At 41.8% G+C, this 26,611-nt stretch overlaps 1 protein-coding gene across 4 annotated transcripts; it reads left to right on the top strand.

Moving 5' to 3' along the window:
- The first annotated feature begins 1,804 nt into the window (after nucleotides 1-1,804).
- rnf38 (ring finger protein 38) lies at nucleotides 1,805-25,350 on the top strand. Of its 4 annotated transcripts, none has more exons than XM_082536219.1 (13): nucleotides 1,805-1,971; nucleotides 2,918-3,624; nucleotides 14,900-14,961; nucleotides 21,198-21,400; nucleotides 21,510-21,882; nucleotides 22,044-22,208; nucleotides 22,456-22,626; nucleotides 23,183-23,368; nucleotides 23,484-23,587; nucleotides 23,714-23,798; nucleotides 23,930-24,051; nucleotides 24,170-24,269; nucleotides 24,534-25,350. In XM_082536219.1, exons 2-13 carry the CDS (start codon nucleotides 3,006-3,008, stop codon nucleotides 24,594-24,596), a joined length of 2,253 nt encoding a protein of 750 aa, XP_082392345.1. In that variant the 5' UTR covers nucleotides 1,805-1,971; nucleotides 2,918-3,005; the 3' UTR covers nucleotides 24,597-25,350. The 4 variants fall into 4 exon arrangements, with proteins under 4 accessions (XP_082392345.1, XP_082392346.1, XP_082392347.1 ...); XM_082536220.1 differs by lacking the exon at nucleotides 1,805-1,971 and adding an exon at nucleotides 2,069-2,597; XM_082536221.1 differs by lacking the exons at nucleotides 1,805-1,971; nucleotides 2,918-3,624 and adding an exon at nucleotides 7,064-7,570.
- Nucleotides 25,351-26,611: the final 1,261 nt, after the last annotated feature.

Here is a 26,611-nt window from a genome sequence, read left to right as displayed (position 1 = left end):
TCCTTCTCTCGCTCTCTCTCTTTGTTTCTCTGCTCTTCCCTACAGCTGGTGAGAGTATGGTTTGTGGCTGCCCCTCCCCCAGGTTTTGAACAAGCCAATAAGAGAGCACGTCAGCAAAATACCCCCCCCCCCCCCACACACACACACACAGACACACACACCGACACACACACCATCCCTCGGTTTCCCTTACCACCCTATCCATTTCCAATCCCATCCCCCAGAGCCCTCTCTACACCCCATCCCCCTTTCATACCACCCCTAACCCACTTACTCATCCTGCCTCCACCCTCCCACACACCCATGAGACTTCCCCACCCTCTCCACTTTCTCACCCGTTCTCACCCTCCGTAGTACCTCCATGGTCCTCGTCTTCTCCATTCCTTTCACTTTTCTTCTCACTCACCCTTATTCCTGGACACCCTTCCTTTCTTCTATACTCCCTCCCCGTCATTACACCAACTCGCCATTTTCATTATCCCCATCTCTTCTGTTTCCCTTCTTTCCCCCACCTTTCTCCCTCCCTCTCTTTCTCTTCTCTGTCTACTGTGGCCTTATCTTATGAATATCGGTAGCACACTGGGTGAAAAATTGATCCTCCCCGCCTGTCTGTGGACGCTGCCACAGCGCATTAGCCTGCGTGTGATGTGTGTGTGTGTGTGTAAGCTTGCTGCTTGTGGGAGACACAGAGGGAGGAAGGGAGGAGTGAGAGGAAGGAGGGTAGGAGGGATATTTGCATATCATCAAAGTAGGAAAAGGGAGTGTAATGAGGAGAGAATATGTGTGTGTCTGTTGGGCGTATGTGTGTATTAGGCCTGTTGTTGATGGGTTGGGCTTCAGTATGTGTGAAATGAGAGAACAAGACCAAGGGAATAGGGTATAGGAGGCAAGATAGACTCAGATGGCGTTAGATGTGTGTGTGTGTGTGTGTGTGTGTGTGGGTGTCTGAGAATGAGAGGACAATCAGAAACCACGTACAGTTTTCCTCTCACATATCATTCTTCTTGCTCCCATACCCCCCCCCCCCCCTCCCCCTCCCCAACACACACACAGTAACAGTAGTTTTCATAAATATTTCAAACAGGGCATGTTCTTGACCTTTGACACGGCACCATTGAACATTTTTCAAAAAAAGGTATAATGGTCTCAAGCTTCTGCAGCTGTTTGTTTGTTTGTTTGTTTGTTTGTTTGTTTGTTTGTTTGTTTGTTTGTTTGTTTTAACATTCAATCACATTTTTCTCCAGCTTATGAGAAAACATGCAAAACCCCTTTTTAAACGTGAAAACTTTGGCCCAGATCTGATAAACACAGGCACTTCATTTATCCTAGTGGCCTAATTTATTTTAGATTACGGCTGAATAATCTGCCCTCCCCCCGCCATTTTTCTATGTTTGTCACTATTTAATAACGTTCTAGTTATTTTTTTTCTCGCTACTGTAATTTTGTAGCTCAAGTAACTTCTGCAAACACAGCAAATACTTAATTTTAAAGCGAACTTTCGACTCCAAAGGAAACAGCTGCAATGGGTAGGCTTGGTATTTGTAAATAAATAATTTAAAGCCCCTTTTAGTCTGCCTCTCTGCTATCCACGGCTTCTGATTTAACAGCCCTACTAATAGATTGCCGAGCTTAAACTGGTTCGTTTCACCGGTAAAGTCCGGATTTTAAAATTGTATTTATAAAAACAAACTAACATTAACAGTTTTAGTCATTTGTCTGTGTTTTTTTGCCATCGGTGACTTAACCAGCATTGTGTCTGGGGGAAGCAACTACAAATGCACTCTGTTTTCTGTCGTCGATTGATCCGGTCTGGTGAAATCCGACTTGAGCGTTGACGGTCTGTCACATTTCACGCTGACACCGAGCGAACACTGGGCTCACACACTCGCGTTCATACACTCTCACAGACAGGGCTCGCAATATTATCGACAGATCCGAGTTGGGAGTACAGTCGGGGAGAGCGCGTTGAAGGTAAGTTGTTAAAAAAATACTCAGAGCAGGGGAAATAGACCCGGTTTCAGCGTTAGACACAGAGGCGGGGTCATTCCTTAAGATCCTGTTAATTTTAGCCGTGGTTCTTTCTTTGTAATTTTAGACCGGCCACTTTTAATGTTTCTGTCTGCGCTTTGCTGTTTGCTTCCATACAACCGGGAAAGCTCTACCGGCTCATCCCAACGCAGCGAAATCACACGAATAAGTTTATACACAACACCGTTTTGTTTTCTTACTATTAACCAAATATTTTAAAGCGCTTCGAGGCGTGGGTGGCTAGCTATGGGATTTTTCTCTGTGTTGGTCGGTAGAGGAGGAGGGGTTGGTATGGCTTGCCAAGCTAGCGAACGACATTACGCAGGCTGGCTAAACAAGTTTAAATGTGGGTTAAAGTGGCGAAAGTTGTTTTAAAGTCGGTTCGAGGATAATTGGGATTCCGAGAAAGCGAGCTGGTGTGGTAACACTGTAGTTATATAGTTAGAAGAAGCATCATAACGCCTTTACCACAGCGTGCTATGCGCACTAATGTTAGCATCGCCCCCAAACGCTAGCTTCCCGTCAGCTAGCGAGCCGTGGTCGTTGCTGTTGTGAAGTTAAAGCTGCTGGTGAGCCGGGAGAGGAATCGTATCCCTGTCACATTCTTGTAGATTATTATTATTTTTAATTCCCAAACAGTATAATCGAGTGAAAACTTAAATATTCACAATGTAAGCTGATGAACCAGTTTATGAAATAGCAAAGTTCTAGTACCAAACTACCAGTTAACTCAAAATTACAACACACGTGCATGTCAAAAGAAACTGATGGCTTTGACTTGTTTGTGTAGGTAGTCCAGCTTGGTGAATGTTGTGATGTACAGTGTTAACAGAGTACCTCACAACTCGATTTAACTCTTCCTAACTCATTTAATTTGTCATTTTAACAGTGTGTAAAAGCTGCTTCGGTGAGGGGAACGAGAGGAAAACGCAGGGAACAAAAAAGGAAAAGAAACGAAGGAAATCCCCCGAAAGGAAATGCCAATCGCAGCCGCTGGACAGCCAACGACTCAGGAGCCTCGAGTTTGCCCCCGGCTGCCCTCCACCCCGGAGCCTGTCCCTAAAGGGGCTGATTTATTCGACGAGGCGGGGGCGACAGAGTCTGCGGAGCGAATAGAGTACGGGGGCGCGGAGGGGGGCAGAGGACTCGGGGGCTATAGTTACAGCCAGAGCGGCGCGAGGGGCTTTGTACAGCCCGGATCTACCAACGGCTCTCCGCCGCAGTCCCCAGAAGCGTCCTCCTCTTTTCTTTTCCACCCCCTTCACCCCCACCAAATGACCATGGAACCTCCAAGGACTCGATCTCGCTCACGGTCTGGATATTATCAGTCGTGCGGTGTTGGAAATGGCAATGGAATGACCGGCAGCGCAGTTATGGTATCTAACCACCACCACCACCACCATCTCCACCACCATCAGCAGCAGCAGCAGCAGCAGCAGCAACTACATCCACAGCAGCAGAACGGTGCCGCTTGCGCACCACTTGGAACTCACAGTATCCACTCGGAGAACCAGCAGCGAGCCCCAGGAAGTAACGCCTCTCCCGGCATTCAGAGGCTGTCTTCTGTTCCCGGAGCGCACCGCATCCCAGCAGCAGGTAAACGTCTCCACTTGTCATCGTCAATGGACGTGTATGTGGTTGTGTAGGTTTAGAACAAGAAGGAAAGGCGAGTCACACCTCCACTCAGACTTTTAATTTCACACTGTATGCGAGTTGAAGGGACATAAGCGGAGGTGTTCTAATACCTTTCTTTAGAAGCTAACAGAGAGAGGGAGGGGACTGCCCTGGGCTTGGCATGACTGTAGTGTCTGTGCATGTGTGAACACATTTGATGTATTTTAATTAGATGGGGTGTTTTATGTTCTTGCCACTTAGCTATAGTGTGGATGTGATACACAGTTAGCACATACAGTAGGCAAATGAAAAACAGCAGCCTGTGCTCTGGACTGGGGTAGCCTCAAGCCAGTTGAACTGCTGTGCATAGTTAGTTAACCAGACTGCATTTCTTTAGGCACTGTGGCATGTCTACTTTTAGTCAATTACACAAATATTGATGTAGCTAGGTAACAAGCCTTATAATGTGTACAGGCAAAACCTTTGACTAAACTACGTATGGTCTGTTCTTTTTCAAAGCTTCTTAGAGGGACAATTGTAGCTAGATAACCCAACTTGTTGTGAAGTTGTGAACAAGAGTTAAAATATCCTCATATATTACTCATATATTATGATATTGAATAGATCAATATTTAGTCAGCATTTACTGTTATAAATGCACATACACATACAAAAAACGTGCTTATGACAGAGAATCAGCTGAGCAAAGTGGTAAACAATCTTAGCCATGGCCTCTGTTTTAACAGATATTTGGTTTCCGTCTGAGGTTGTATTCCGTTTCAAATGTTCTTTTCTTTTTAATTCACAGCTACCTGGGTAACCTCTGCTGTGACGTTTTTGCTCCATTGCAAAGCAAACTTGGTTAGAGTATGTGTGGACTGGTGTTGGGTGTTAAATACATGTGAGGGCACTCTCACACAACACAGTGAGTGCAGTGTTGTGAACTTCATAACATAGAAGCAGCACAGCTAGAGTTTCACATTCACTGAGGCTATGGGAAAGTTTTCCTTTCACTAAAGCTAATAGCACACCTAACTGGCTTCACAGGTTTGAAAATGCTTCTGCAGTTGGTAGTATCCACGGGTGTTGTGGAAACATTTTACTAGTTATCATTATTATTATTATTATTATTATTTTAAAGAAACATTGGAACATTCTAAAACAAAATCCCCTTTTTATACAGACGTTATGTAGTGGAACTTTTGCTTTATAAAGTTTTTATTTTGCAAATTAATTTGAGTCATTGACATTAAAATGTAAGGACTCTGGGAAAAGCAGGGTTTAGGTTTGGTCTCATTACAGCAGACAAATTACTCATACCGATTCTACCTCTTGGGATATGTCTAAGACTGCAGTCATTTCTCTCACTAAGCAACTCATATATGACAGACGGCCTAGTTTTTTTTTTTTTTTTTTTTTTTGTGGAGGTACTTACTTCTGCTCACCTCTTCGAAATATGTCCTCACTTGGGTACACCATCGAGATACACAGTGAAATGAAACTATTGAAGTCCATGGCTTGAGTTATATATAAGAGTAATAATGATGAAGATGATGATGACTTAAAAAAACAAAACAAAAAAACTGTCACATTTTAAACAGTAGGTGTTTGCATATCTGTGTACACAAAAAACTGAGCAGGTCTTTAGAGAGACTGGATTTACCTGTTTGGAAGACTGAGAGCAAGAACACAGCTGAACCCACATAAACAAAGAGAGGCCTCTTTTGAACACTCAGTCATTAGGTTGTCAAAGCAGTGTGTGTGTGTTACTTGTATGCCTTTGTGTTGAGTTCCAAGGAAATAAAGTTGTGTCTCTGTATGTTGTTCTTAGGAAGGAACGAAGAACCAAGACAAATTAATATGAATAAGAATAAAAATATAGACTAGTTTGCCAAGTCACAGTGTCTCACCAAACTGCTTCTAGTTATCTTCAGAGTTTATCGACCCACTGAGACTTGCTGCCTGTACTCTATCATAGTAGCTTCGCTGTGAAATGGATAGCTCAAATCAATGAATGGAATGACTTTATTGTATTTCCATCCAAATTGATTTTGATTCAGAGGAGGAGGACCTGGGTAGAAATTATATAAATTTACCAACTTGTTGTTCAGACAAATTTCAACACAACCTGACACCCACAAAAGAACAGATACTCAGAAAGGCTACAGGTGGATGTACACATTTGTGTTTGTACTTTACTCTCTCCTGCATTTGTGTAGGTAGATGATGAGTCTAACAGTAGAACAAATGCACACATATAAAAGTTTCTTTCATTTAGTAGATATTGCAGTTTAAATATAATGTAAGTTATTGTTTTATTTCTATGTATTTTTAATTGAGTGCTGTTTACATTGTTAACTGCAGGAAGCAGGGGGTGGGGTGGGGGTGTACTTTTATAGTTAAACGTACTCCTACAAGAGTAAAGCAGCTGGCTAGCTGGACCTTTCCCACCACTACACACCTCTTATTAAACCCTCTTTCCATTCTCAGAATGGGATTTGCTTGCTGGGAGAGAGGAGGGATACTTAATCCATTCTTCCACTGCTAGTCACCTGCGTTGGACATGAAAGATAATGATATCCTGTACTCTTCAGTCCCCTCCCTACTCTCCTCTCCTCTCCCCTTTTCTCCACTCATCTCCTCTACTCTCCTAGTCCCCCGTTGTAATTATTTTTCTCCCATTTTCCTCTTTATGTGTTGTTCTTTCATACTTGTTTCATATTGTACACAGTGCAAAGGGTATTTTCCTCTTTTTTTTTATCTGTCATAAAGTTCACATGACTTTTTAGGAAATCATTATGTTTTCAGACTTAAGAGAGCTGATGTCTGCAAAACTAAGACTTGAGGTTGCAAAAGAGAAGCACAGAAAAGCTCTCAAAATGTTTAAGACTGCTGCCAATTGGTCAGAGTTGATAAAAACATCCTTTGTAGCAGCTGATATCTTACCCTGATTGCGACCCACCTCTGTCACAGTCTGTCCTGTTACTCACATTCACTTCTCCCTCCTGTCTGAATCAGTCAACCCTTTCTGTACCCCTCCGGTCCATTTTCTTCGGCTTCCTCCTTCACATTTGTCTAATGGAGGGATCGTTTTAATGGATTGCCCAAAGCAGCAGAGAGGCGGACAATCCTGCCACTCTACCTCTACCCCTCCACTCCACTCCTGTCCTCTCCATCCTTCTGTCTGTAACAGAAGTGGAAACATGCACTCTGTTTTTTTTGCTTTCCTTTGTCTTGTCGCCCAGGCAACCCCCTCTAGTTTGAAGAGAAACTCTTTCACTTGGATTGACCAAGTAGCAGGGGTTCCCTGCTACTCTGTCACTCCAAATAAACAACAAAGCAGTCACTTTGGTCAGCAAGAGAGGATCCTTGGAATAGGGGAAAGTGACCTTAAATTAGCTCAGAATCTAAGGGAAAGGGCTCTGATCTGGTTTGGAAAAAAGGTGCTTCTGAGACTAAGTGTAAGAGAGAATGCCAAAGGGTCACTTAACTCCTGAAGAAAGGTCAGTATGAGGAGAGAAGAAGGAAGCCAATGAGTGAGCAAAAACTGCAATAGCTGGTTAAAAAACAAGTCAGTGGTGGGAATTTGTAGTCATAGGACTGCATTAAGCAAGTACAGTGAACGAGTTTTAGGAAGGTCAGTTGCAGGCAGGGGATGAGGAACGGGAAGATGATTAGGCTGAGACCAGGCAGTGATAACAAAAGGAAGATGTGAACAAATATAAGGAAGAGGGCTGTTGAAGAAACGTAGCACGTCAGGGGTGCGGCCATAAGCAAAGCATAGACAGGAAGCATGTCTTTCTTGCACAAAGCAGTTGTGTGCAACCTGAGAGGAGGTGTGGATACTGAAAAAGTGTTGGAGGCATGAAGAGGCCAGAACAGTTGACTGAAGTCAAGACAAGCACTAACTTTGGGAATGTGGGTAAAGGTATGTGTCAGAAAGGAATGGATGGTGAGTGAATTAAGGAGGAGGATGGGAGGGAGGCATACTTTGCTCCTGGTGTTTGCATGTTGGCCTTCTGTTGCTTTCAGTTTAATTGCATATGTCCTCTGGATGTACCTTTTTGTTATATCATGGCTGCAAGCCTGTGTTTCCCCTTTTGTTGCGAGAAATATCCTCTTTTGTAAAATTCTTTTCCTGCTCATGTAACCCTTTCTCAGTAAGCTGCTGGGAAATGGCATATTATGTCAAGTTGTACTTTTTAAGTACTATGATAGGGCCACCATTAACCCTTAGCACAAGTATAAACCCAGCCAACTTCATACAGAATAGAATAATCCTTTAATTGTCCTACAAAGGGAAATTTGGGTGTAATACAACTTCATGATTTATATTTTCTTATTCTCGCCTTTGGAAATTTCTTTTTAATCTCAAATAGCTTCTGTTGCAATTCTGTGCCTCAACAGTTGAGTATCCTTATCTTTGTTGATCATTTCAACACTACCCCTCAATGTGTCCTTCTCCCTTTCCACCTCTGTTTGTCTTTTGTTTTCACTGCTTTAACCAAGACTGCTCATTTACATGAACTGAATATTTTAATCTGCATAGTTGTAGATTGAAGTAGTAAGTTTGCTTTGGATGTTTTGTAAAGTGTAACTGTAAGAAAACCCTTCCCACCCCCAAACCTCATGTGCAGGATAATCCACTTCTCTGCTGTCCACACATATGCTGAGTGTTTTCCAAACATTCATCCTTTTGCCAACATATGGCTAAAAGGCTACATCCATTGAAAATTCAGCGCTTCATGGAGCTGTATTTTGGCAAACAGGAACTGTTTAAACATACTGTGCATACAGATGGGCAGCAGAGAGGTGGAACACGCTGTAGGGATGGTAGAGAAGAGTCATTAAGATATTTCAGTGAACTATAAGCTTCTGTCTGTGTTTGTTTTGATAGCCTTTCCTGCCACCTCTCAAGCTCTCAGGGGTGAAAAAAAAAACTTTAAAAAAATGGGAAATTGGGTTTTGTTTTTGGTATAAATATATATATATTTTAATTGCACTTAGGGTGTTTTATTGGTCAGAATGTGAAGATAATTTCATTTACTTATTTATTTACTCAGTATCTAGTTGGAGGTTTTTTGGGGGCTGTGAGATTTATACCTTCCAGCTTATGAAATAATATTACACTTTCTTTCTTTTCATTTGAGATAAAAGATGTCCAGGAGGCTTAGTTTCACTTAAGTTAGGGATTGGAGCAGATCCCAGCTCTAATAAGTAGAGAGCCAGGGTACACTCTTGATCCTGGCTTATAAATGATGTGTTAGTTGCCCCAAAGACAGAGAGCAAGCACATTTTATTAGTAGCTATTTCCAATGGGCTCTTCAGAATGTAGTTCAAATAGTTGAGAGCTCACTTTGTGGCACTAGTGTCAAAATTTATGATGGAAAGTAGAGAATTAAGACAGTTAGCACTCTCCTTTTCTGCCCATTACTTTCCTTGTCCTAATGCTGTTGCTCAGATGGCTTCTGTCTTTCACTGAGGGGAATGTGGAGAGGAAGACTGAAGACAGAAGGTAGAGTGAGAAAAGAAAACGAGTGTGAAAGAGCGGTTCGCTGTGTGCATTTTGTATTTTTATGAACTCGACTGACTTGGTGCGTCAGTGCACACGCCTTATTTACTTGCTGCCTGGGTGGGCTGGGAGCAGGAATGGGACTGTTAGAAACATGTGCATACAGACAGGATGACATCACAGTCGAGCTAGAGACCAGCTTCATATCAGCCGCAACGCTATTGAGTTCTTAGACCACTATTTCTAACGCATGCGCTTTCTTAAATCAATTATGAAATAAAACTCCTCTGCAAATATTAAAATTTTGAAATTTTTTGTGTCACAAATACATAATAGAAGAGCAGCATACTGGAGCGGTGTGACCAGGTTCATTTCCAGTGAGTCTCGTACCCTGCGAATGGACTCTCAACTCCACTGGATTGAACCTGCTGGCGGTAGTACTGTCCTCTGTTCTGTGGATGTGGTTATATCGACATTATGGCTCCTGAACCAGTACTCAGTCGTGCGGGCTCTGTTTAGAAGAACAAGGGACACGGGGCAAGCTGGTATGAGTACAGGGAGTATTGGTGCTAGTTGGTTAACAGAAAACTTTAAAAGCAAGAGCAAGAAAATTAATGGATGTAATAGTTCAGGGAGACGGATTTAACAAAAAAGAAAAAAAGTGTAGTAGTGGAGCACCACTTTAGCTCAGTAGGTGAGCAGGCGACCACATGCCGCATGGAGTTCAGTGGCTCGGGTTTGAGTCTGACCTGTATTGTAGTATAATGAAATGAAAGTCAGTTGCAAAGTATACTTCAGTGGGTGTTAAGATACCCAAATGGCATAGCACAGTAAAGTTTCTGTGTGTCTGCAGATCCACATTTTGCTATTATGTTGAAAGATGCAGAAGGTCAAAACAATACCAGCCTCGTCATAAAGAATGTACTTTATACATTTACACATCCAGTTTTAAACATTTTGTCATGTCGGAAGAAGCCATAGGCCATTTCTTGGACTGTGCTCATGTTTAAACTTAGCCTGTATTTGAGCTCACGTAGACAGTACTGGGACAGGCATACTCACAAAAATACCAGACTTGGAACTATGTTTACTAGCAATGTACTGGTTTAGAAAGTAGCTGCCATGAAATTAGTCACTTATTATTTAAGGTGAGCATGGAGAAACCTCCCCTTTAGTTAAACAATGCAAAAAAATATCTGTGTGTTAACCTGTATGTAATAAATATGAATAAACAATGTTGATTTTTGAATGGATTACATTAATATTTGAACTCAGTGACTCTTAATTTGAAAGAAACATGCTTCTAAACTTCTAAACTGTTTTGGGCTTTTTTTGTGGCTATTTTGGACTTTTGGTAAAACAAACACACACACACACACACACACACACACACACACACACACACACACACACACACACACACACACACACACGCGCACACACACACACACACAAAGGCATGCAAACTTCACCATGGCAAAAGTTTAAATCCAAAAACATTGAAAGATGCTTCAGCAAACACTATTTATTATACATACACGACATAATATTCTGATGTAGGCATGCAGAGATGAGGTTTCAAAAAAGAACATAGACGTGTGAGTTACTCACTGTTGCCCATATTCACAACAAGTTCGCACTCAAGTATGTTATGTGCAACCACCTGCACACGCTTGCAGACTGTGGGATGTAAATTTTCAGGCTTGAGAAGAAATGCAGGATGGAGGAGCAACCTCAAGGACTGCAGCAGAACACACAAAAAAAGATAATGAGAAAGATAATGAGGAAGGAAATGTAGGAGGACAATGAAGTGGGAGAACGGTAGAATCAGTCCCATTTCTATACGTGACACACTCTTTTGCCATGAAGCGCGTGTGAAGCAGGTAATGGTTGGGCAAGCGTTACATGCCCGCCTATTTTAAGCTTGGATATCAGCTTGTTACTTGACTGCTTTGCGCTAGGGTGTGAAGTGTGCTCTGACATGTGTTCAGGAGGCGGGGTGATGTGAGAGGTGTGTATATGCGTGTGTATGTGTGATATACATATGTTCAGTTTTGCTTACTTTCTGTGAATGCTATGTAAATGCATACAAGTTCTGCAGCAAGCCTTCTGTGGCTGGTTGTTACTGTTGAGCTGGTGATTTGTTAAGTAAACCTTTTGCTTATCTATCATCTATCCTTTCATCTATCATTTCTGTTCACCCACTTTCTCCTGTGTTTTTCCATTTGGACATGAAACGGGAAGATGTAGTTGAATAAAGATAGACGGTAAGAGAGAGGCTGATGGAGATCATGGATAGAGATGGTGCGATAGGGCAAGAAAAGGAAATGTGGGTGCCGTGCGATAAAGCTTCAGGAATATATGGGAGGGAGACAGGCCGGCAGATAGGGAAATAGATCGGTGGCTGGGAGGGATGGTGATGAAGTGATGGAGAGTGTGAGGAGGAGGAGGATGTGTAAGGAGGGTGTCTGAGCTGAGTGCAGGGGGGGGAGGGAGGGATGAGAAGGGGAGGGAGAGGTGAAGGAAATGGATAGAAATAGCTGATGCACTCTGAGGCTTACAGAAAATCAATAGCAGTCAAGAGGGGAAGCCACAACCCCCACCCTGTTCCCTCTCTCTGGCTCTTCTCTCTTTCTCTCTCTCCCTCCACTCGTTTTTCTTCCACTCCGTGTCTGTTCCTGTCTCCCTTTCCTCCTCAGTGGTCTCACCTTTTCATGCATGTTTCCAGCCCTGTCCTCTTCTTCTGCACCTCCCTTTTGCCCTCTTCTTGTCACCCACACTTCTCTCTCTCTCTCGTTCTCTCTCCTCCTTCACCCTCTCCTGCCAACATTGTTGTGCTGGTTTCGTGAAACAAACAACTAAAGTCGATGGCAATTTTCTGCAGCCACGGGGAAGGCGGGGCCTGCAAACTATTCATTCTCCACATAGTTACTTAAGCTGGCATTGCTTGCAATCATTTTTCCTTCATTTAGATAAGACCTTTTTAAATTTCACACAGCAGGAAATGGTTACTGCACACTCAGTTCATTTTTTAAAAGTTTTTTCAAAAGTTTGTTTTGTGACTTTCAAAGAGACAAGAGATGAATTGTGGTGCTCTAAAGCAGTACTTTGTGTCTTTAGTATTATGAGTCATAGTTTTTCATATCATCAGCTTCACACGGCAGATATTTAATTGTCAAAAAAACCCAATTCTCCATCATGATGCAGTGTGTTGACCTTATTATTCTAGCAACAAAATATCTTACTGTGTCCGACTTCCTCTTGTTCAGATAGCTATGCAAAATTCACTTTTAAACACAAAATCACCTGAAAGTTAAGTTTAGAAAACTTTGCAGCCTATTGCTGTTTTCCCACATGTATGTAAATGTTACTTCACAAATACTGGTTCATTATGCTTTTAACCAGGTTAGCTGTTTTTCCAGCTAACCCTAGCCTCTTGTAGTTGTACACTGACTGCTTCATTGGCCAGACTGCTTTTGTTTTAGTCCAAGATATTATTATTCTCCGAAGATGCTCATTGTCACCAACTGACTACCAACTCTGCTATCTTGGACTGGTGCTGTTTTACCCTGGAAAATTGCTGTGAGCTGGGAGGGCCACTCAAACCAGGTGAAGAACTGGTTCATGTGCTGCTGCAACAATCTCATTGAAGTCTCCACAGCAGAATAAGACTAACCATCACCAACTGTAGTCCAAAACAGTAAAATTGGACTTTATCTATATCTTTATTTATAATGGGAGACTTACTTGAGTAGCAGCTGATTATATTACTCATTTCTTTGTCATAGACTTTTTACTTGGTGGGGCAAAGACAGTTTAACGTTCAACCCCACTGCTTCCTCACATGCCAAGAAAAGTTGGGGACTTCATTGGATTTGCGAAAATGACTGAAGACACGGAAAAGGTGATTCAAGAAGGTCACATCCTTTGCAGAGTCCGTGGCTTGCCAATGAAGGTTCATGTGACAAAGTCCTTCGTACAGTAGTTCAGTGTCCATGAAATCCGTTTTGTACTGTCTAAAACGTCCTAGATATTGTCGAAGAATTTGCCATTTCCTCGCACATTGTAATTCATACTGCAAATCCCACTATTCGGCTTTTCTCGGTGCCCTAACAGCAGAACCAAGATTGTGCACAGTCTGTTAGTCCAACAGTGAACACGATGTTACTGCAACATTTTAAACCTGCTCTGTAGCTTCTGTGTTGTGCTCTATAGAGTGACTCTAACTGAATGACTCGTTTCTGAGTCAATTTACAGGATTCTGACAATGTGCAAGTGAGACCACATTCAGGGAGGGAGCTGGATTTTTGCCTATTGTGATCAGTGAATGAGTGTTGCAGAGACGAGCCGCTATGCAGCCGGCGAGCTCCCTGAATATACTTCACCAGTATTCTGTCCCAAATCATCTCAGTGGAAATAGCCTTTTAGCCTGGTTTTCACTACACTAATATAAGCTTTACTTACTTCAACCTTTTCAATCCATTTATTTGTCCTGCTCTAGGGATTGAAGTATGAAAGGAAATGCTTTTTAAGGACTGAGGAATTCAGTTGTGAAAACCTCACTCTGCCTCTTTCTGTCTCTTCCCCCCTTTGTTGTCAGTCATAGCTTCTCTTCAAAGAGGCTGGCTGTAAGCAGGAAAAATCCCACAAACAAACAGCCGATAGGTGAAAAATTCTCTTTTTAAACACCTTTGTAATTTTTTTTTGTGCATCTATTTCTTTTTACTTTTGATTCGTTCATTTTTATTGAAAAGGTAGTCTTGTCTGGAGTGCCCTTGGGAGTGCTTACCCTTGGTGTGTATACCACTGCCACCATCTGTGGTGAGGACGTCTCAGACGAGAGACGTCCCCACGACAAAGGAAAAATAAAAGCCAGAATAAATAGGAAAGACAATAAAAAGATGAAAGGATTGTTGAAAAACAAAAGAGTAAAAGTCTTAGCTGTGATGGAAGCGGCGGTATCATCAGAAAGCTTCTCTAATCCAGGATTACTGTGTTTATTTTGTGTGTGTGTGTTTTTGCATGTGTGCCTACATCTACTGCCTCTGATGTGAGACAAGAGTATGCCATATGTGTTTCAGTCACTTTTTTGCCGTACACACGGTCAGCAAGCGTTCTCACAAACAAACATGTTGTCATTGTTTTTTGCTGCTGTGTATAAAGCCTTAAGTTGGGTTAGAATAATAACAACAAAGGGATTAAATGGAGATAATAGAGGTCTCCAAACAATGATGGCTATAATGTCAATGACGCCAAAAGGTATTCCTTTTATGTTGTAGTTTATATTGTAAAATGATACACAGTACACCACAGAAAAAAAATAACTTTCATGGCCGTGTACATAAGAAAAACTGATGCCTATTTGCGTTGTATTTTTAGGGAAATGAGCTGCTTCTGTATTTTTGGATGAGAAATACATAGAGAAACTTTTTAGCCTGGCCTGATAATGCTTGTTCAAATACAATTTTGTTAAACTTACCAAGCGGAGATGATGGCGATTTCTGGGCAATTTAAGACTTTTTGCTGTAGTTTTTTTTGCATCCAAGAGGGTCTGAGTGGGGAAAAAGAGTCGTAGGAGTGTAGAGATGGCTTAGTAAGGATGTCTGAGTGCCCTCCATTTGTTGTGACCATGCAGGGGCATCAATTGTGACCTTCAAATGGACTTGAAAGTGGTATAATAAGGAAAAACTACTCATTTCGAAAGGTTTGTAGCAAGCCTTACATGTTCTTTCCTTCTTTGTACAGGAGCCTCTGGCGGGTCCTACCACTGCCACCCAGACCATGCGTATGGAGAGGAGAGCGATAAGGTAAGAAAGACATTTATTAAAGTTTTCACAGAATTTCTGGAAAATGGAAAAACTTTTAAAATGTACTGGTTTAATGACCCCTCTCCCAGAGATGAAGCTTTAGCTCTGAGAAGTGCTTGATGGTGTTTAGTATTCAGCAGCAGGCAATGAGGCTTCTTGTGTAGACATTTGCCTCCAATTGCCTCCTTGAGAAACTCAAACAGCAGTGCCTCTGCTTTACATTTCATAAATGCCAAAGTATGTTAAGAGGTGGTACATAACTGTATGCACATTATACATCTGTGAGAGAGGACTGCAGATTGTTGTTTAAGTTTATTCTTTACAAATAGTTAGGCTGTCATCGTTTCATGTATTTGTTGTTTACTTTTGTGTAATGAAGCATACCATACCATGCTTTTGAATAACCAGCTGATGTCCAGTTGTTTACAGCAGATTAATCTGATTACTGGATATTGCATTTAGCCGCTTTCCGTTATTTGCAGTGTTTTCACTAAAAACAGTTTCCCTTTTCTGCTAAGGGTGCGTATCCTTTTTGTTTCAGAAACTATATGTTTGCGCTACCAGTTTAAAAAAACAAAACAAAAACCTTGTGTGTTTGTGTGTGTGCTACTGATAATATTTCAGTATACAAGTGTACTTGAGTAAATGATAGTCATCATCACAAGTGAAGTTGTGTGTTAAAAGCTAACAGATGAAGTGGAAAACGGGTAAAAAAAGGAGGAGAGGCGAGACAGGATGCTGAGGAAGGTGTTGCAGAAAGCTTGGAGGAAAAGAGGGGAAGGGAGAGAGGCGAGGCCAAAAACAGGGAGGGGGTATTGCTAATGATTTCACCTCCAGCTGTGGAACTTGGTTGGAGTGAGAGAAGCGAAAGGAGGGGAAGGAAGGGAGGAACAGTGGCAGAGGAAACAAAATGGGCTTTGAAATCTTGTTGATGGAAAGAAAATAAGTGGGGGAGGGAGAAGTGTTTGAGTGCTAGTGGGAGCATGTCTGCAAAATATTAATGAATCTGTAAAAGCAAATGACCATATTTGCTCAGTGTGCAAATTCGTGAACAGACTCTCATGGCAGGAAAGAGAAACCCGGTCTCTATTGTATTTTTTTTAGGTTTGTATTTTCATGCAGTCTCTGGGCCTCTCTTTTATTTTGGTTCTCAGCAAAGACAGTGAAGCCATAACAGCTGTTGGCCAGAGTTGCTATGTGTATGTGGGTGAGAGTGGATACATGCATACCCCAAATGTAGACATGGTGAAAGAGAATGTGGAAGGGTGTGTCTGCACTTCTGCTTCAGGATGTCTGTCCACTCTGGTCTGTGAACATGCTGTGGATGCTGTGAGAAGGAATAGGAGGATGTGTGAGCCATAGATGGATTCACATTTTGTCACAGTGTGTCAGTTTGTTTGTGTCAGAATGTTTTCTTCTCATATTAGCTTTTGTTTTTGGACCAGATGTGTGTGTCTGTGTATAAGTTCACAAGTTCGGGCACTCAATTAGAACATGAGGACACATTATAACACATTGCTTTAGGACACACACACACACACACACACACACACACACACACACACACACACACACACACACACACACACACACACACACACACACACACACCTTTGTCTGGCAGTGCTCCCCTCCCTCTAACGTGGGTAGACAGGCCCATCAAACTTTCATAGTAATGGGCAATAGTCTGCATTTGTTAAGATGTGTATGTCCTGTCTAAGAACCTTTTTTGGCCTCATGTTTTAAGCAAGGGTCTTGGACAGGGCAGGCAGACAGGGAAAAAGCAGGGGGCACATGAAGAGGCGATCATAGATTGGTTTAGATTATCTGATGGAAGGAAAGGGGGGATGGTAGGAGGTTATTCGGAAGGGTGGGGAGTAGAGGAGACTGGCTTAGATATGAAAATGGGCACAGTAGATGTCCCTAGGGTTTTGGGGTTGGGGCGAGGCTGGTAGAGAGGTTGTGGGGTGTTGGGTTGGAAGAGAGGAGCTTAGTGTCTCAGAGTGGGGTGGGGGTGGGCCACTAGTGCCCTCCATCCAATGCCGTAATGGGTGTATTGTAGTATCTTCTGCTGGTTTTGATAAAATGAAATGGAGAAAAGCTTATTTTTCATTTCTTATGTAACAAATAACCTATCCTCACTATTTCACTCTGATTCCAACTTGAACTTCAACATATGTTGTGTTGCGTCTCCCGAAAGAATCTGCTGACTTTTAAATGTGATTAAAAACGTGTTTCAAAAGCAAAGCAGTGGGAATAAGTTTAATTTGTTAATGTGTACTTCATATATGCCAAGTGTCCATCCTAAAAAAGAATTTAAAAACACAGATTTTAGTTTCAAAAACAGTCTGGGATTATGTTTTAGCCTGGACAGCAGGCAGAAAAGACTTACGTTTCTGTTTGAGCTTTGTTTGCTAATTAAATTGGGTCAAAACATTATAGCTAGGCATTTCATCCTTCTTGTGTGGGCATTTTTTCCCCCCCATTGCCATTTCTTCCTGTACCAATTTATGATGCTTATGGTACTGCTTTAATAGATTGTCATATTTGCTTTGCGACTCCTCATCTTTGGTCCAGGTCCTTTCTTCTTGTACCTTTTGCTTTTCGTTCATTGTAGTTTTTTCTATAAGCCAAAATCCCTTTTGTCTTGTTTACAGTGTCACAATCATGCCCAGCATGCATGTGTGTCGTCATTTTAATATGCCTTCATAGCCTTGTTAGTACAGACAAGAGATTATTTGTAAAACTCTAAAACACTGCTTGTATGTACAGAGATTTGTTTTAAAATGAAAACATATTTGTGTGACTGAAGTCTTAGTCTTCTCGTCATGTCAAGGCTCATATTTTTATTTGTTTAGTTTGTTTCGAGTTCGCCTGTTTGACGAAAGAAAATTTCGTACTTTGAAGATAAACTGAATTCATTACAGCACCGAATACGAGATGTGTTCTAGAAAACGACTTACAGAGTAGTACGGTAATACAAAAACAAGACTGACGCAAAAGCCATCTCAAAGCACCTTGTCCATTTTATTCATGTATTTATTTTTCAAAATGTTTGGTTCATTCCACCTTACCTGTTGAAGAAAACCCTTAAAAATAGAGTTCTGAATGAATTTTAACAGGGGATAAGGCGGAAAGGATTTGCTCAGCTATCACATGGCTTCAAAAGAAGTTACAACATACTTGCTTGTATTCTGTTTATCTTGGACCCAAATGATAAGGTGTATGGTGAGTCACATGACATATAAAAAATTGAAGAGGCACACCCAAATCCACATTTTTTCACTCATTTGGGGCCCTGATTCTCTCACGTTGCTCTAGTCCTTTGATTGGACAGATTCAAATACCAAAGTCACACTCATTTCTGTATTTCTATTTTTTATTTCTATATTTTTTCATCAAATATCCTTCCTTCCTTCCAGTCCGCTGATATAATATTGTACATGCAATACTAAAGAAACCATAGTTAGTGTTGGGGCTGGGCAGAATAGAAAATTTTGATATATTGGTACCAGTTTATGTAATATTCAAGATGCTTAATGGGGAGATTACACAGGTTACCATCTACATGTGATTTCAATTGACTGCATTTGAACATGACGGTGTGCACAAGTTTACTCTAGCCTGGCTTCTAGCTGCTAACCAGCTTTTACTGTACAGACCAGCCCTCCAGTGATGAAAGGCAGAAACACTGTTGTAAACACTGTTGTAACTAGGGATGGTAAAGAACTAACTTTACCAGGCGTGATTACAGTAAAGTAATCACGCCTGCACACTATTTCATAAAAATTTACTGGCATTTAAATGGTGCTTTTCTAGTCTTATTGATTATAGAAGATGCATTCAAACACACATAAAGACAAGATGTTAGTTTATTCAATTTTAATGAAATTTGCCGATTGTTTCGGTGGAGTTTAATAAACTCAGCCGTCTGCTCCTTGCTATCTAAAATATAACAGGACACCGGAGTATATTCTCGAGCATCTCACACTTCTGATAATCAGTTGTCTGCTTGACGTTTATTCAGCTGTGTAAAAACTATAACTTTAATCTCAGCCAAACCGATTTACTCAGGAACAAATACAATACTGAAAAAAGCCAAACAATAACATTTTTAAGTTATGTAAGTGACTTATATATCATGTTTAACCTGAGTAGCAAAAGACGGCGGTGGGTTTGAAAACGATTTGCCAGGAGTCCGGTGTTCTCACCGGCTCTGATGAACCTTGAACCCCGGCTAGCTATCGTAACAGACGTCTCCGAAAACGTTGGAGCGCTTTTGAAAATATGTGGTGTCTTGATAAACTGAGCAGTTTACACAGCTACATTCTCACCTGAAAATATGTCATACGTTTATTTTGTGACACAGAAAGTATAACAAGAGTAATATTAAAACTAACTAGCTGCCGCCATTGTTGGAAAGTAAGCTGGGCCGTGCTATGAATTCTGGGATAGGTTGGGCCACGAAGTATACACCCGGACCCATCCTTCAAATCTGGGGAAATGAAGGGCTCATTTGTCGGAGTCTTCAAATTTGGACAGTCTTCGTCATGTCGCTGTAACGTAATCGGCCTACAAATGCGGGCACAAGAGGATGCGGTTCCTGACACAGCTACGATACCGGACACCGCTTCTCCTTCTTCGGGGTTTAACGGCAGCTGGCATCCTTGTACATGCAGTGCTGCCATCTTCTGTTTCAGTCTGTTATTACACTCCTAAATCCTGCTACTTATTCCTGCGTCTTTTGGGACCTTACAAAGCTTCAAACGACGTGTCGACTATTAAATTAGTCTTTGACGATTTTGATAGTCCACGTAATCGTGACTAGTTGACTAATCGTGGCAGTCCTAATGCAGACTAGGAGTTGAATCACCAACATTCTGATTAATGAAAGGGAGCTGACCAATAAACTGTTGTTTTTTAAAGGTATTTGTATTTATGGTCAAACTATTTAAGTTCAAAACTGCGGCCTGCATCACCATTTCTGTTAAACATATGGAGATGTATGGAGATGACTCTTTTGTTATTCTTGTTGCCTGGTAGTAGTTATTGTTTGCCTTTCCCATAAACTTGTCAAGCCCAGGTCACATTCAATATTATGGGCAAGCCATTAGTGTATACTCTGTTTGGGCCTGCAGTCAGAATACATTTTGAACATTTTTTTTCTTTCTTGAACAGCAGCGTTTGCCTCTAAAGAACTTCAGAAGCTATTGTTCTTTATAGGCTGTAGAACTCAAACGGTGGCAGCTGCCCATGTGTGAATGTGAATTTGCGCATGTCTGCAGGCGTTTCCATAACTGTGTGCGTGTGTGTGTGTGAGTTTCTGCAGTCTGCTCTCCAGCTGTTTCCTGTTAGCTATCACACTGCTCTCAAGGTTGCTGAGCTGTGTATGTGTGTGTCTGTGTGTATGTGTGCTAAAAAGTCACAGCCGCTGAGTCATTTTTATCACACTTTAACAACGTGTCTCTCCCACGAAGAGGGGAGCTGGAAGCAGGGATCAAATAAGTAGAAAGGGGGGGAGCATTGAGAGGGTAACTATGGGGAAGTGTGTGTGTGTGTGTGTGTGGTGTTTCTTAAAGAATCCATGTGTTCTTCAGAGCACAGCAAAGGTCCTCGTAAAAGAGTGACTAAGAACTGACACATGGATATGTGTGTGTTCTTGCCTCACCAAGTGCTAAGCGTGCGAGTCACTGTTTGACAGTAAGTGAAGTGACTCACAGATGAGTTGGTAGGATTGAAGCGGTGTATAACTTATTAGTCAGTCTAAACCTGGATGACTAATAAACTGAGCTATGTCTCTGTTTTTGTGTATGTATCGTTGACTTTTTTTGACTTCGCAAGAAAGAATTTGTCAAGCTATCCAATTTAGGGAGTGTTCTCGTAATTCTCACATGGGCTTGTGAGTGCTTGTTTTGTTTGCATTTCCTCGCGCCAAGAGGAAGTGACTTTCAACCCTCAGGGCCTTCGAGAGCTGGTGGTGTAATATGCTTTCTTTCACAGATGCACGCATGCAAAGTATGTAAGCTCGCATGGAATATACAGGAAGTACCGTTAGTCACAAAGGAACATAATGTCTAATGTGATGGTATGGATTGTAGGCTAGAGGGACTGAAAAGCATGGTGAAATTGATTTATTTGATATGAGTTCCATGGGTCACTGACCACAATATCCATTCCCTCTCTCCTCTTCTCCCCTCTCCCCTTTCCTCCTCCGTGTTTCACCCCTCCCTCTACAGAGTGAGGAAAGCCCCAGTCCAAAGCGCCAGAGGCTGTCCAGTCAGTCCGTCTTGGAACAGCTAACCTCATCTGCACCCCCACCATCCACCCCTTCTCCTCCCATCCGCCCCTGGGAATCAGGACCCCAAAGTCGGAGACAGTCTCATCCTCACTCACATTACCACCAAGAGAGATGCCTCACTCCAGCCCGGCACAGACGCAGGTAAGGTGGCAGTTTCCAGATTTTTATTTATTTATTTATTTTTACACTTCCACTATTACAACTTACCTCAGGGTCTGTGATATAAAACTGTTATTTATCCCTTTTTTAGTCCACCAGCAAGACGTCAGCGTGGCCGTCTCTCCAGACCCTCTCGCCACCTGCCTCCTCATCACCACCCCCCCACCCAAGGCCCCATATCTCGTCTGTCACCATCCGAGCTCCAGGATGAAAACTACCACCACAACCCCCATCCATCCACTCCGCAGACATACCCAACACACACTCCCAGCGCCTACAGTCAGCCTCCTACGTCTGGGGGTGGAGGAGTAGGTTCAGAGGAACCTCGAGCTTTCCATCCCCCCAGCCTATCATCGCGACTACTGCACCCGGCCACTCACCACCATCACCACCACCATCATCAGCAACAGCATCATTCAACGCAACAGCAACAAGGAGCCATGGTAATGGATTTGCATGAACAGGTCAGTCTGCAAATATTTTATTTTCTGTGGAAAATGATAGAAAGCTGTGTGTGTGTGTGTGTGTGTGTGTGTGTGTGTGTGTGTGTGTGTATGTGTGTGTGTGTGTGTGTGTGTGTGAGAGAGAGAGGCTGTACTTCAACTTTGGTGTGATTTCTCATCAGCTGCAGCAGGGCACTGTACCTGTCTCCTACACGGTGACCCCAGTCCCTACTCACGGTCTCACAGCGCCTTTGTGTAGCAGTCAGCATCTTCCACCTACCTGCTCCTCACAACAACAGGTCCCTGCCTGCAGCGTGGTCTTCAGCACTGGACAACACTACCACCCGGTGAGAGGCATAAAACAGTGTAAAAGTTAGTAGGAGTGTGTGGGTTTCTTTGTTGATTTGAAAAATAAAACACTTTGTTCTGTGCAGTTTCTTTAAAAGAAAACTAAAGTGAGCAACAAAAGTGTGCCAAAACCTTTCCTGTTTGAGGAAACTAGTTAGTTTTCTCAGTTGTGGCTGCCACCTTGTGGTGAGACTACATATTACAGTGACCACCATTTTATTTCTCTCTTCTCTTCCACTCTTCCAGATGATACAGGCATGTTCAGTGCAACATTTGCCGGTGCCCTATGCCTTTCCCTCACTGCTATCCAGTGATCCTCAGTTCCTGCTTCACCCTCCACCTCACATGTCTCACCACCCGCCCCACCTCGCCACACCCGGACAGTTCCTGCCTTTCCAGACACAACAGCCGCGTTCGGTACGTGATCAGCTTTACTGGCAATGACCTATATCGCTGTGTGCAATACATGCAGTGACTTATATCCGGTTTTATAAAGACTTTAAACAGTGTCAGTGCTAGTCAAACACAGGTGTGTTATTTGCCCAAAGTTGCTGTTGCTGTTTGTTATACTAAAGGTAGAATACAAGAAATGTTGCTAAAACTAGACCAGCATATTTGTTTAATTTGTCCAAGTGTTTTATTTAGCTACAGATGAGAAGTTATAGAGTAAATTGGTGTTCTTTTCTGTTTCTTATTCCACATTACAAGACGTGTACATTTTATTTTTTTCTTCAAGTTACAAATATTAAGATTTTACATGTTACATGTCTTAATGTGTCTCTTTAAGAGTAGTCGAATTATTGGAGTTACAACTTTTAATATTAATTAAACTGTCAAGCCATCAGTTATAAATTGTGTTATTAAAATATGCTGTTTTGTGATTTTGCTGAAATCTCCAAAGAAAAAAAAAATAGGACAGCAAACATGTCTAACCCGCCATAACGCCTGGCATGCTTTCGTCATTTAATCACAGCCCTTACAGAGGATTGAAAATGAGGTTGAGCTTCTGGGAGAGCAGCTTTCAGTGGGTGGAGGTTTCAGCTATGCCCACCATCACCATCACCACCATCACCACCAGCCGCCCTCTGCTCTGGCGCCTTCAACACCGCTCCAGTTCCTTTCACACCACGACCCCCTGTCACAGGAGCTTTTTACAGTGGTGAGTAGATTTGTCAAATCAGATGTTCATTTATGTTACAATGTAGGATTTTTGTAACATGAAAATTTTAACCATAGTGTAATACATTTTTTCCATCTCTTTTGCTGTGTCTTAGCCCTATCCTCACTTTATGCCTCGGCGATTCACAAGCCGACGTTACCGTTCTCAACAGGCAGTACCCCCGTCTCCCTACCACCCCAGCTTCCTGCCTTACTTCTTGTAAGTTCCTTCTTAAAAAAAATTCTGTTGGAACTACGTGGCTGAATTTGCAAGAGATTTGAGTGTACCTCAGGATGGTAATGAATGCAGTGTATTAAACTTCTTCATGCTCTTCATCCACCACAGGTCTGTGCTTCCTATGCCTCCAAATGTGGCCCCTGCTATCAGTCTAGAACTGGATGTGGATGATGGAGAGGTGGAGAACTACGAGGTAGAACAAACTGCTGTCGAGCTGTCACATTTTTCATTTTGTTTGAAAATACTGCATCGTAGAATCAAGCGACAGTTAATATGATGACTGTTTTTTTTTGTAAACATGTCCTTTATCTTCGAAATCTTCAGGCCCTGTTGAACCTCGCAGAGCGTCTGGGAGAGGCCAAGCCCAGAGGTCTAACTAAAGCAGATATAGAACAGCTTCCATCATACAGGTTCAACCCCAACAACCATCAATCTGAGCAAACACTGTGAGTACCTTTTTGCGTGGATTTTCTTTTGTTTTGTGAGCAGTTGCAGGTGTTTGCGCAATTTAAAATGTTAGCCCAAGACCATGTGTAAAAAACGCTCCTAACATTTGTCTTTCAGGTGTGTGGTGTGCATGTGTGACTTCGAGTCACGCCAGCTTCTGAGAGTATTACCCTGTAATCACGAGTTCCACACCAAGTGTGTAGACAAGTGGCTTAAGGTGAGTGATGACATTCTTTTATTAGGATAACGGTAATAAATTCCACTGAGGTTGTGAAGCTCAGGCAGGGCAGTCATGGCACAGCAAATAACTGACAACTGAACTTCCAAACAGATATTGCCTCACTCGTGTTTATATCTAGCAGCCTGCATTCTCCTGACTTGTAAATCACTTCAGTAAACAGAAAAATTACACACTTTATTTGCTGCGCTGTTTGTATTTGGTACATTAATAATTTAGGTTCTTTATTTAATTTTCTCCCAGGCTAACAGGACCTGTCCTATCTGTCGAGCCGATGCCTCTGAGGTACAACGGGACTCTGAGTGACCTCCTATAAATATCCACAATCCCTGACTCCCTGTTGGATCCACCAACCAATCAGTGAACTTCCTTACCCCTTTACCACAAGCCTTTGCTTACACATAACTGGGACCAGTGCTCATTAATCCTTCACTCTATCCCACCAGACACTGAATGGTAATTCTCCCCTGGGATCAGCATTTATAGAAGTGTGGAGACTTTTTGCTGACTCGTGCTTACTTCATCACTGGACTTCATAGGCCTTCCGTTTTTGGACTATTAGATCCTGCTACCCTGCCTTCTTCTGATGGTTAACGCTCACTATAAATGGCCTTTAAAAACACACCCACGACACAGTGTCATGTGCAGGTGGACATATATGTATGTATTTAAAAAAAAAAAAAAAGGCATTATGAACCCTTCTGAATTGTGAACTGTTAAGTTCTGGTAGTGGAGAGAAGAACAGGCTTATTTGAAAACCACCTGTATAGTTGTACTAACAAACACTGAGGGGGGAAATTGGCAGTCCAAAGATTATATTTTCGTTATTGTTCTTCTGGTTATAATTAAGCAGTCCCACTTTTGGTGTGCAGAGACTGACCTTTTTAACTAGACTCATTATAATTGTGCAGCAGAATGAGCCAGTTTAATTTCTCTGTGTGTATTCTTGCATTCCTTGGTTTCTGAGCAGTCTGTATAGGGTGAAACAAAGATACTGTACACTGTGTGACAAAGAGTGAGCTACTTTGGAACAGTGAAAAAATACACTTTATTTTCTCTATCCGAGTGTCTGTGCGCGAGTGTTTTTTCAGCAGTGTGAGCCTTTTCACTTGTGGGGATGTGAGTTTTACACCTCCTGTAGAATTTATGCAGCCTATGTGGTACAGTGCATTTACTTCCTAAATTGTTTCCACTCTACTTCAGATTGATTTAGACCCAGTGAAGGTCAAGGGTAACTTCAGATCTTCACAACCAAGGTTCTTGGGAAGCTGACAGTGCGTCTTTCTTTTTTAAACCACACATTAGACCTTTGAATCTACATCTGTTCCTTCTTCTCTAAAACAAGTATAGGTTTAGTTTTTTCCCCTTAAAAAACAGAAAATATATTTATCAACATCTCAACATGCTCAGTAAGCTCCTCCTCCAAGACATATTTGATAAATATGGTTGAATTAATTAAAACTCAACAATTTCATCAATCCTCAGTATATTATAATTTTAATGGGAATATGGTATTTAAAATGTGACTGTCTGTTTTTGGTACCTTTCTATACTTTTGGCAGGTAGCGATTCCAGTGTTTTCCCCATCACTCACGGGGAAGAAGTTTAAAGAGTCTTATAAGGTCACCGTTAAATCTACTTTGGTTCACTGGTGGATTTTTCACTTCAGCACTTTAATATGTAGATTTATGACCTATACACACTCTTTTCTAAGAAAAAGAAGCATTAATGCATAAAAAAATACAGATGTTCTTCAAACATCATTTTCCAGTATTTACTACACCCTCAATATATCAGTTCTTTCAAATTCCCACAGTTTATTTCCAAAGGTGTTCATTCTCGGTATCTTAATAATGATCATCAGTCATGATATAACTAATAAACCTCAAGCACAAATCAGGCTTTCAAATGTAAATCCCGAATGGTCAATATTTTTAAGATGACAAGCTAACATGGGCCATAAAAAGTAAAGAGGAAGTTCAGTGCGGCACCTGCAGTGTCTTCCATCTGACATGCCTTTTTATCCAATCTGATTTTCTCCTGGTAGAACTCGTATTTCTTCACTGTTGCCACATCAGATGGAAACATTAATTCAAAGTGGATTTCTGCTTTCCAGAATCTGGAAAGAACATTGGTTTATCCAAAACACTTCTTTAGTGTTATCAGACGTTTTTAAAAAGACAACAACTCTTATTTAAACAATGGGAATCAATGTTTTTCTTCTTCATTTCTGTACGCATCCCTTTTGTGTCTTAGAATCGTTTTTTGTTGGACAGTTTTTCGTTGCTTGATACACTAGCAATTACCTCAGTCCCACTATT

Source organism: Aulonocara stuartgranti (assembly GCF_965226115.1).
Source record: "Aulonocara stuartgranti genome assembly, chromosome: 6".
In the NCBI taxonomy this organism is placed as follows: domain Eukaryota; kingdom Metazoa; phylum Chordata; class Actinopteri; order Cichliformes; family Cichlidae; genus Aulonocara; species Aulonocara stuartgranti.
Note: the sequence above shows the minus strand (reverse complement) of the source record. Positions and strands in the feature narration are given on the sequence as shown.

Excerpts from the sequence above, each read along its gene's own strand:
- rnf38 (XM_082536219.1), top strand. The coding sequence starts at position 3,006 with ATGCCAATCGCAGCCGCTGGACAGCCAACGACTCAGGAGCCTCGAGTT. Across the intron at positions 3,625-14,899 it reads GCACCGCATCCCAGCAGCAG|GAGCCTCTGGCGGGTCCTAC; the intron begins GTAAACGTCTCC and ends TTCTTTGTACAG. Across the intron at positions 24,270-24,533 it reads GTGTAGACAAGTGGCTTAAG|GCTAACAGGACCTGTCCTAT; the intron begins GTGAGTGATGAC and ends ATTTTCTCCCAG.